Source organism: Glycine max, chromosome 4, assembly GCF_000004515.6.
Source record: "Glycine max cultivar Williams 82 chromosome 4, Glycine_max_v4.0, whole genome shotgun sequence".
Taxonomy (NCBI): Eukaryota; Viridiplantae; Streptophyta; class Magnoliopsida; order Fabales; family Fabaceae; genus Glycine; species Glycine max.
The window spans coordinates 38,586,861-38,598,753 of NC_016091.4; the positions used below are offsets into that span (position 1 = coordinate 38,586,861).

General features: G+C 35.7%; 1 protein-coding gene across 3 annotated transcripts; it reads left to right on the plus strand.

Moving 5' to 3' along the window:
* Window positions 1-1,471: 1,471 nt before the first annotated feature.
* LOC100786330 (uncharacterized) lies at window positions 1,472-3,692 on the plus strand. 3 transcript variants are annotated; one of them, XR_413980.3, is made up of 2 exons: window positions 1,472-2,183; window positions 3,473-3,692. XR_413980.3 is itself a non-coding variant. In XM_003522939.5 (2 exons), the coding sequence occupies exons 1-2, from the start codon at window positions 1,988-1,990 to the stop codon at window positions 2,905-2,907; spliced, it is 516 nt and encodes a 171-aa protein (XP_003522987.2). In that variant the 5' UTR covers window positions 1,472-1,987; the 3' UTR covers window positions 2,908-2,971. The 3 variants fall into 3 exon arrangements, 1 of the variants encoding a protein (XP_003522987.2); XR_413979.4 differs by lacking the exon at window positions 3,473-3,692 and adding an exon at window positions 2,497-2,971; XM_003522939.5 differs by lacking the exon at window positions 3,473-3,692 and adding an exon at window positions 2,588-2,971.
* Window positions 3,693-11,893: the final 8,201 nt, after the last annotated feature.

Consider the following 11,893-nt stretch of genomic DNA (forward strand, 5'->3'; position numbering starts at 1 on the left):
TAAAAAATATTTTATTTGATAAAATTTATTTTAATAAAAATTAAGGTTAAATGAGAATGTTTTAAATTTTCATAAAGACTTCAATATTAATTTAGTTTTTATAAGTGTAAAATTTTTCAATTTTAGTCTCAAGTTTTTTGTTTATTCCTTGAATTTATAAGCTTGTTGTTTTTTTAATTTTGATTCCTAGAAGACAAACTTAAATGGACTAAAAAATTGAAAAAAGTTTGAGATCTTAAAGAGATTAAAATTGAAAAAATATAATTTTTTAGGGATTAAAAATGAATAAAAAGACATGCTTATACCAAAATTAAAAAATAAAAATTTATAAAGACTAAAAATAAACAAAATTTTTACAGAAATTAGAGTTAAAAAAATACAAATTTTTCGAATCTTAATTCATAGTTATGCCTTTTATAAATTTAAATATATATAACTTTAATTTTAGTAGATTAAATTATTTCAGTCACAAATTAATTTAAAATTCAAAATACCAAAATTTAAAACAAAAGATTCTTTATTAAAAGATAAAATACGTGTCTATCAGAAGAAAATTATTGCCTTTGATTTTTCCTCGTCACAAATATTTGGGTATTGTTAGAATCCCATAAACATAAAAAAAAATGGTTATTGTAAATTCTAGAAGAAGACTCAGAACTGAAGAGAAGCAGTGCACCTTAGGTGTAAAAAAGTGTGAAGAAGTTATATGATGGAATTTTCATGTGTATTGGACTAGTCTAGAACGTATATGTTAGTTTTTTATATATGAAAAAAATAAAACTAGATATAATTGGCTGTTCCATAGTACACGAAAATTGACTTAGTGCTTAGTTACGACTTACGAGTTGTGCCATTAGAGGGAAGGGGGAATCTTTTTTTTGGTAGTTAAACATATTAAGAGAACTTCATATTTTGAGGGGTGACAGCCCCCGTGGGTTTATACGTGGGTCCCACGTTTGAAAATTTCAATATTTTTAAATAATCAAATGAGTTAAATGAATAATACAGTTGAAATTTTAATTTAATTTAAAATAATTTGAAATAAATTAAAAAATAAAATATATTGCATAATCTTGAAACTCTTAATTTTGTGAGAATCACGAGATAAAATTGTGAGAATTAAAAAAAGAAAAGATAGTCTCACTCCTAATTATTAAGTCTAATAATAATAATTATTGATTTTTTTAATTTTAAAATATAATAATAATAATAATAATAATAATAATAATTTAATACAAATTAATGAATAACGAATTTAAATAAGTTAAATTGAATTACTAATCACAAAAAATATCAAATCTAAACCTTTTGAGCTAATTTAAGTTAATTCAAGTCTTATCAATATCCTTACACTATTAAAAAAATAAGTTTTTTTACGACACACTTTTGACAACAACAGTCTCCCAAAACTATCTTAATATATAATTTAACGATTTGTTTTACAAAAACTGTTTTGAAAAATGTCATTTCACCACCGTTCGGTAAAAATGGTTGGTATTTCAAAATGATTTCCCGAAAACTGTCTTAAAACTTAAAAGGTTATTCTAAATGATGGAGGTTGGGATTACGAGAGGTTAGGGCATTTTGATTTTTCATTGTCTACTCTTCTTTGATTCTATCACAATAACCCATACATTTCAAATTTAAAACCCTCTAAATCAATTTATACTATCCGGAAACCTCCTTGGCGCACTATCGTGGCAATTTCAGGCCGCCACATACGGCGGCACCTTATAGTTCCTCACCCTTGGCCGGCCTTTGCAGTTTAGCTTCTTCCGACACGATGGTTGAGGTCGATTTCAGTATAGCCTTCGAGAATAATGACGAAACTAGATCTGCGACTATAGAACCAGATCTGCTACCAGACGGTGGTGGTGGGAGTTATCGTGGGTGCGGGTGAAAGAAAATGCGAAGAGAAACAAAAGTGGTGGTGCGCACGCAGTGGTCGTGGAGTTGGCCGTGTTGGTATAATTTGAACCTTAGGTGAATGCACTTGATTTCTTCCGAGAAGAATTCCATTGAGCAACTTGTGATTGCCTTAAGTGCAGAGTCATGTGCAAGTGTGGCTCTTGTGGTACAAGAAAGCATACACTTAGTGAATGGGAAAAACATACAGGTTACAGAGCGAAAAAAATGGAAACATAGTGTGAAAGTGAAAAGTACAACTACCAATGGAAAAATGGGTATGTAATATTTCTTGCTTTATTAGAGGTTTATGCCAAGTATTTCTGGTGGACTCTATTGGGTGGTTTTGAATTAACAATCATAGTATGAGTTCTATCGCATGGATTTCTTCATTAGTGCCTACATCAAATTTTATTTCCAAATGTCTCTCCATTCTGAGTTTGAATTCATTGTGTTTTTTTAGTGTGTCTATTATTGTGCCCCTTTTTTTTGTGCCTCACTCTTGATGATTCTCCTAGCAATCTTGCAGCTGCAACCCTTTTCTACGTGTTGACCCATGATGTGATACTTCTTTTGTTTGCGAAATTGCAGTTAGTGTATTTATGAATGATGAAAGAAGCTATGGGCAATATGAGCATCACTATTATTGTGTATTTGACTGGATATGCTTTTGTTTTTCAAGGCCAAGATGATCACCTCCTTGAATCACTTGGTTCTATTCAATTTCTGATGAAGTTGTTAAAACCAATTGTCTCCACAACAAAATTTGGCTATAAACTTTTATCATTGCGTCAGAATGATGACATGTTGAAAAATACGACTATGACGGGAAGATTGGATTCCAGTTCTGCAGAAGTTTTTTCTAGAGTTCAAGAAATTCTAGTAAATTGCAAAGAACTGAAAACATGTCAGAATGACAGTAGGGGGAGAGACCAGAGTTATGCGAAAATGGTTAGCATTGCTGACTATGGAAAAGGCTTGTTTGTCTGCCATTTCTCTTGATTGTATCGTAAAGGACATTTATTTCCAGTTTGTATTATTGGCTGAAGATGTTCTTTTCCCTCTATTATATTGTGTTCTTTTAAATGCCAATATTGGTATTTTTGCTCAAAAATAATGCAGACAACCAAATCTATTCATTTATATTTTATACTGGTTTAGTGTTTAAAATCATTGGGGATGAGTTAATGAGGTGCCATCTTGATTTTGAAATACAAACAAAAGTAATGAGTTCTCAGAACAGTGGCGCTTAATTTGATGGAATCTGGTTTGTTTATATACTAGGGGGCTAATATATTCTGAATTGTATATCAGTGGTGTTTGTTTATGTGAATTCCCATCCCAAATTAATTAGGATTATGCCTTTTTCACTTGTAAATTATGATTTATGTGGTATTCTTTCTCCTCAAAAGTTATAGTTGATCAGGAACTAACTTCAATAGGCGTTGCAATGCTCCGTGATCCTGCTGACTGTATATATTCTTTTATGAAACCTCTCTATTGGAACATCTTTTGAGTATTCTTTTATATTTTCTTTGGATGTTTTGTGGGGACTATTTGTTTTCAGAAACCAGTGGTGTTGTACGGAAGGCTGGTGGAAATTTCAAGGAAAAATTAACGGAGCATGGCGGACTCGATGCAGTCTTTGAAGTCACCATAACTTGTCATTCATATTTGGATGTGTTAGCTTGTATGTTAGTTCATATATATGCCTTGTTATATTTGTAGTAGATATAACTTTGGCCAAAAGAAATTGACAGAGACAATTAAAACAAAGTATTTTCTCATGATATTTTTTTATTTGATATGAGATATTGTATTCCGCTGATTTCACTAATTCTTTTATTAGCCTGTTTGGAAAGCTTCCGAATCACATTTTTGAAAAAGATAATGAAACTCAATAAACCAAGAGGAGGTGAATTGGTTTTCAAAACAAAATATACCTTTTAAAAATAGAGTTACAAAAAAACTTTTTGTATGGATCGTATCACAAAATAAATATGAATTGAACGTAATCAATACATAATTAATCATTCCTTAAACATAATCTTTCATTAACATCTTTTCTTTCACAATCATAAAACTTGAATCTTTATGAAAAACTTGATTAAAACTTGAATGAGTTGATTAAACCTTGAATGAGAGAAAAAAATAGAACAAGAGAAGAATGACACAATCTTTTATACTGGTTCATTCTTTATTTTTAGAGAAGCTAATCTAGTTATCTAATCCACAACTTGTAGATTTTCATTATACATCAAGAATCCTTACAGGCAATCACAATCAATCCGAAAAAAAAGACTAAGGCAATCAACACTAGGGTCCTTTGTGAATATAAGCCTAAGAGAACCCTACTTTTAGCCCAAACTAAAAAGCCTTATTTTAGCATGTTGTAAGCAATTCACACATAAAAACAAACACCGTGTAAAAACCATATACAAGAAAAATCAAGTAGGAGAGATACAACCTGACCAATCTTTCCACAAAAACCTTGCCGGATTGAGACGATGATCTTCTTCTACTTAAATGACATAACTCACTTTCAAGAAAAGATCTTTATGATCAAATGATTAAGAAGTTGTGAGTTACTATAAAGAACTTTTCTTCTCTTATTCACTAATGAAAGCACGGAATCTTGCTTATTCTGAGGCTAAAATGTTATTTTCGAGATGTATTGAGTATTCTCTAATGATCTCATGATGTGTAGATATGAACACAGGCTAGCTATTTATAGAGAAAATAATTATAACCGTCTGTAATCGATTAAATCTATAAGGTAATAAATTATTTTAACAAAGTTATTGATTAGATTATCTAAGTAATCAATTAAAATGTTCATCCGACATCTGGAAAACAACTCAAGAACAATGTAATCTATTAGATGTCCTAAGTAATCGATCAAAGTGTTCTTTTCACCTCTGAACACATGAACGAGAGAGAAGTAATCGAGTAATCCACTTGGTAATTGGTTAAAGCAGAGACTCCTAACTAAATTAGTCATTGTCTCAAACAACAGTGTAATCAATTACGAGATATCAGTAATCGATTAAATCGATACCAGACTTAGCTCTACAAGCTTCAGGCAACTTGTTGTAATCAATTACAATGATGTTGTAATCGATTAAAACAGAGAGTTTTTGCCTTTGAAGAAATTTTTCTAACTTAGCAAATTTCCTTTATACTAACCACGATGATGCAAGATGCAAAACAGATATCAAATGTACTAAGATGCAACAACCAAGATAACAACCAATTCAAATGCCACTCAAAAAGGAGTTGGGTTTGTAAAAGCCAAAACTTCTTCAAATTTTTCCTTGAGCTTTAAGCTTTAGCCTTAGGTTGTTCACCATGTTGCTCCCCTTATCTCTAACAATTTTTGTGAGATAAAAGAATAGATTGTAAGGTAACATGAGTGTTTCGGTAACTTTTTAGACTTAATAAATTCTGTTGTGAGTCAAATTGATTTTGACTGAATTTTTTTTAGCTTTTTTGTTAAATAGATTCTTTGTGTGGGACCCAAACAAAAATATTCTATATTTGCACGCCAAGAGTAATTGTATTTTTTTCATCCCAAAAATTCAATTCTTCTAAATTCATTTTTAAAATATCATTCTTAAACACAAATAAATTTTTTAACCTTAATTTTTCCAAAAATCAATTCTTTCAACATTACTTCTAACACAATTGAGATCAAATTCACCCTTTATTTGCTTCCTCAAATAATAAATTATGTTAATAACTACCTGAAACTGTGGATTTGTCTTTCAGAATTGGATGAAGGATAGTTCTCTGTCTATCAAAGTTTCAACAAATGACAGATGAATTAAGAGCCTAACTTTGCTTCTTAAGTGCTTGAAGATAATGGAAAATGATACTTTCCTAAGCAATGAGAATCAGGTTGACATGTGTTCTTTGCCTGCCTGTTTACTTATAAACTATTTGTTTATTTTTATAGATGTCATTTTTGTTGTCTTGAATTTTACATGTGTGGCTTTCTCCATCTGTATTGCATAATGCATGCTACAAGGTTTGTTGCATTGCATTCATAGCTAGGTGAACTTGTGATGCAATCCTACCCCCCCCCCCCCAAGGGTATTGGATAGAAGACTCCAAGAGGATTGGGCTAGAGCTGCTAAAGAAGGCCCTAGGGTTCTCATGAACCTCAGGGTAGATTTCTGAGCTCATGGGCCAATGTTGGGTCCACTCTTTTTTGTAAATATTAGAATAGGTTTTTCCTTCTTTTGGGCCTTGTATTTTGGCCATTCTAGTAGTATAGGGTTTTAGCCTTGTATTTCAGGGCATTTTAAGTAGTCTTTGTAGTAGGGACTTTTTTTTTTTATTTTCATGTATTTTGGAATGGGGGTGAGCTTAGCTATTATAGGGGGTGTGTGTAGCTAAGCTCTAGCTTCTCTAGAAATCTTCTCAAGGAAGCTTCTCAAGGAGGTGGACATAGTTATTAGAGGAGTGTGTGTAGCTAAGCTCTAGCTTCTCAAGGAAGTTTCTCAAAGAAGCTTCTCATGAAAGTTTCTCCAGGAAGCTTCTCACTCAAGGAAGCTACCTAGGCTATAAATAGAAGCATGTGTAACACTTGTTGTAACTTTGATGAATGAGAGCCTTGTGAGACACACTTCAAAGTTCAACTTCTCTCCCTCGTTTCCTCCTTCAATTTCGTGCTCCGCCCCCCCCCCCCCCCTCTCTCTTTCTTTTCCTCCATTGAAACTTCCTCTCTAAGCTTCTTATCCAAGGCATTCTCTTGGTGGTGAAACTCCTTATTCCATGGCTTATTCCCTAATGGATGGCGCCTCCTCTCACCTCTTCTCTTTTATCTTCCGCTACATCTCCATGGTGGAAAATCACCATTGAAGGGCCTCATTGAAGCTCAAAGATCCAACCTCCATAGAAGCTTGACAAGCAAGCTTCCATCAAGTGGTAATCAGAGCACAAGAGCTTCAAGTAGGTGCTCCTTAAACCTCCATTAATTTTTAGCTTTACCTTCTCCTCCATTGTTGTTTCTTCATTTTTATCCATGTATCTCCTCACATGTCTTGTTCTAAATGTTGTTAACATGATTCTTTAGAATTTCAACTGATTAAACTTTCTATAGAAGCTAGATTTGATTTTCTATGGTTCAAATTTCTTGTTCTTTTTCTTGAACCATGAATTGTGTTGAGTTTAGGTTCCTTTGTGTTTTGTCTTGCTATTTTTTGTGGCTGAAACCTAAACCATAAAATTCTTACAGAAACATTAAAGTAGAAGAAAACCTCAAAAATCTAGAGTGACTTGTTCACCTATTGTAGTTTTGTCATAGAAGTCATGTCTAGTCGTGAAACTTGTCACATAAAAGATTTCTTATTTTGTGCTGAATTTTATTTTTCTTGTTTCTTTTTCTAACTCATTTATTCATGAATGTATGAAATTCTTTTAGCCTATTATTTGATTTGAGTCAAATCTTGCATGTTAATTAGTCCTTAACATGTTCATGCAAAATTCTTAGAGAGTCTTTGATTGTGAACCTTTTCTTGAACTTTTAGGTTTCCTTATGATTGTGTCTATTGTGAATTTGAGTTTTGGTGATTGAATTGCTGGCTGAAATTTTGATCCTAAGTGAATATTGAACTCCTAAAAATGTGGTAAACAAGCCTAGTGAGTTCAACATACATAGGAAGGTTGAAAGTAAGCCCAAGGCAATCAATATACCATGCTTAAAAAATTCGAAGTCTGAAATCGCTGGTGCTGGAAGCTTGAACATACGAACTTGTAAAAATTACTAGGAATTAGTCACTGCGAATTTTGAGCTGAAATTTTTATTGAAGTTTCTAGACATCTGGTAAAAAATTATAAAAAAAGAAACAAGTGATTTGGATAAAATTTAAAAATACGAAAAATCACACAATTGGCAGAAAAATCAGTATCTAGGAAAAAAAAGTGAAAGGGAAGTGTGCTTGTTGTTTTGGCTCAAAATTTGTTCTATAATTGGTGCCTATTTTATACCAATCTTAGTTCTAAAATTTCAATTGAAAATTAGTGTGAGAACAAGTTCCAAAACTAGAGGTTTGTTGAGCCTTTTTTTTTTAGTTTTTTTACTCCACTCTAGAGCCATTCTAAGTTTCTCTTTGAGTCCTAGCTTGCTTTTGTCCTTTTCATTGTTGTAATTGTTGAATAATCCTTGAAAATTTGTCTTGTTAAAACTCTATTGGTTTAGCTTTCATTTCATTTTTTTTGGTCTTTGGTTATTGCTTGTCTCTTTGTTTCCTTGTTTGTGAGTTGCCATATATGGAATTGGAAAGGAGGATTGGTGTCATCCATTGAAGAATTTCAGTCAAGAAACAAGGGGCCAACCACCTTAAAAGCTATTGGACTAAGAAGCCCTCCAAATTGAGTGAAACACCAAAGAGAGAATAGCCACCAAAATTGACGACCTTTTTGTAATTGGCAATTTATTTGTAATTGGACACTTGTATGTTTACCTTCATTACTTTCAAATTTTGTAACAAAAAGGTCTTTCATTGGAAGTAAGTTGGGAGCCTCCAATAAGTCAGCCTACTTCCATTTGTGTGTAATAATTTTAGGAAATTTCCCCTTAGGATAGTGAGTGCTTTGTTGGGAACCTTAAATGAGGTCATCCAAACACTCTTAGGATCCACCTAGTTTACATCTCTTGCACTTTAATTTCTTGCTTATTTACATAACTTATTTTCTTTACTAGTCTCGCCTAGATTATCTTGTTATTGCATAATACTTTCTTCTTGCTTATCACGCTTATCTTGAGTTCTTTTAAACCCTAGCTTTTACCTTTTGCAAAGCCCCAACAACAAAGAACCACAACTTAGGAACCAACATGATTCATCATTCATCTAGTGTTAATGGTGAAGGTATTAGTCATAAGGACCCTCTATCTAGAATCTTAGATGAGTTGAGTTCCCTCAAGTTATGAAAAGAAAACTAGAAAGAAAAGAAAAAAGAAAAGAGAGGGTAGAAACAAATCAAGATGAGAGTGAATAGACAGCTTCAAGAAGACAATTACTAGTCCTAGTTCAATGGACAGGACTACTTCCAAAAGATACTTCATGGGAGAAGTGGGAGAACCTTAAGGAAGATTACAACCTTGAGGACAAGGTTGTTTTGGAAGCCCGGAGGGATGTTATGAATGAGGACACATAACAAAATGCAGCAACAGAGCATGAGGCAGAATTAATAGAAGGAGAGCACAGAAGGTCAAAAAGGGAAATTAGCAAGCCACGGTACCTTAAGGATTATGCAATGAAGTGAGGCTGAGCTGGCAGTGACCTTCTAGAAACAGAATTGCAAATCTTTTCATGTCGTTATGCTATTGTCTCCTGGGTAGCGTGTTTTCGAATTTCCTCCAAGGCATACACTACCAAAATCTGTTAGAATCTTCATCTAGAAATTGTATAAGAATATCTATAAATATGAACAAGATGTAATTCTAATAGACAAGCAATAAAACAATTTTCCTTTACCTTCTCTTTTACTCTGGAGGTCCTAGGCCTCAAATCCTAGGTTTGCTCTGTAGTTCACAGCAACTTGGTGCTTTCATTGATTGCCATGGCGGAATTAACCCACTCTAAGTCAAACATGGAGCGATTGGAGGAGGCTATGGCCAAATTGGCCTCAAACTACCTCCATGTCACCAAAAAGCTTGATGACTTGTTGCAACGTGTAGCCACGCTAAAATGCCCATCAATCGCCTACACATTCTTCCTCTTCTACCGTACCTACACCAAACCCACAACCTATTCATCCCCATAGACTAAAACTCGATGTTCCTAGATTTGACGGCTTAGACCCCTCGGGCTGGGCATTCAAAATCACTCAATTCTTTGAATACCATGCAACACCAGAGTTTGAAAGGCTTAACATAGCTTTTTTTTATATGGAGGGGTCGGCCTTAGCGTGGTTCCAATGGATGATGAGAAATCATCAACTCACCACCTGGCCTAGTTTTCTACAAGCTATTGAAGCTCGTTTTGCCCACTCACCATATGAGGATCCTACTGGTCTTTTGTTCAAACTCACACAGAAGGGATCAGTGAAAGATTACCTGAATCATTTTGAAGCCCTCGCCAATAGGATCGTCGGACTACTGCCCTCTTCCCTTCTGAGTTGTTTCGTCTCCGGTCTCGATCCTGATATTCACCGGGAGGTACAAGCTCTTCAACCACTAACCCTGGTGTATGTCGCTGGTCTTGCCCGCCTTCAGGAGGAAAAACTTCATGAATCCCGCAAGGCTCTTCGTGTTTGACCACCTTCGAGCACCAATTTCTCCCTACCTCTACCAACTATTATACCCTCAACCACCCCCAATCTTCCACTATTACCCTCACCAGCCAAGCCCTCACCCTTTCCCTTAAAGCGTCACACCCCTGAAGAACTCGCAAGTCGTAGGGAGCGTGACTTATGCTTTAATTGCGATGAGAAGTTCACAAAGGGCCACCGTTGTGCCTCGCGATTTTTCCTTCTCGACGCAGATGAGGAACAAGGCGAAGACACTGCAAGCCCTAATATAGCCAACCTTTACCCCAATTCAGATGACCCGACCCGCCCCGAAACCCAAATTAAACCGCAACTTACCCAACCTCAAACCGAACCATTCCAAGCCCAAATTAGTCTACATGCCTTGGCAGGCCAAACCGCCCTGGAAACCTTACGCGTGGTGGGTCGGATTTCTCATCGGAACGCCATGATCTTGGTTGACGGTGGTAGTACGCACAATTTCTTGCAAGAGCGCCTGGTGAAATCCTTGGGCCTTCGAGTCGAAACTACCCATACCCTACACGTGCTTGTCGGCAATGGTAATGAACTGGAATGTTTCTTTTTATGTAGGGACGTAGCAGTCCATGTGCAGGGCCAAGCCTTCACGGTGGACCTCTATGTGCTTCCCCTGTGCGGAGCCGATGTCGTTCTGGGGGTCCAGTGGCTCAAATCCCTTGGATCGGTGCTAACCAATTATAATGATTTGACCATGAAATTTGTCTTTAATGGCAGCTTAATTAAACTCAAAGGAAATTCTGACAAAACCTTGCTCACAATTACTCCTCCTCAGCTCTGGCGACTAACTCAAACACGAAGTGCTAGTGAATACTTCCATATCCGCCTATGTTCCCAAGCTTCACCTCCTCCAACTACTCATCCCGATATCCTGGCCTTGACCACCCAATTTTCCTCCCTCTTCCAGACACCCACTGCTCTTCCTCCCTCGTGAACCACCAACCACTCTATACACCTTTCCCCAAATTCCCCTCCGGTTAACGTTCGCCCATACCGGTACCCTCATTTTTAAAAATAGGAAATTGGATCCCAAGCTGCACGCATGCTTCAACATGGCATCAACAGACCAAGCACCAATCCTTTTTCCTCACCAATTTTATTAGTCAAAAAGCGGGATGGATCTTGGCAATTCTGTGTGGACTACAAAGCTTTAAATGGGATCACCATCAAGGATCGCTTTCCGATTCCGACGATCGAAGAACTCCTCGATGAACTTGGCAGTGCACGTTGGTTTTCAAAATTGGATTTACTTCAAGGTTATCATCAGATTCTGAAGGTGCCAGAGGATGTGAGAAAAACCGCGTTTAGGACTTATCATGGCCATTATGAGTTCCTGGTTATGCCCTTTGGCCTCTGTAACGCACCTTCATCCTTCCAGGTTACGATGAACACGACCTTTGGCCCTTATTTGGGTAAATTCGTCATCATCTTTTTTGATGATATTTTAATTTACAGCAAATCATTCTCAAAACACCTTGATCACTTGAAGTTAGCTTTTCAGACTCTCCGAGATCATAGCTTCTTTCTCAAATTATCCAAATGTTCCCTTGCAACCCAATAGGTCAAATATTTGGGTCATATCATCTCAAAATGCGGGGTGAAACTGGTTCCCGCCAAAGTGGAAGTTGTTCTTCAATGGTCGATACCACAGTCGATCAGAGACTTGCGTGGCTTCTTGGGTCTCTCGGGCTTTTACCGC

Bases quoted from the DNA above. Each gene is read 5' to 3' on its own strand.
- LOC100786330 (XM_003522939.5), top strand. From the start codon at position 1,988: ATGCACTTGATTTCTTCCGAGAAGAATTCCATTGAGCAACTTGTGATT. The intron at 2,184-2,587 runs GTATGTAATATT...TTGTTTTTCAAG, and splicing joins AACTACCAATGGAAAAATGG to GCCAAGATGATCACCTCCTT.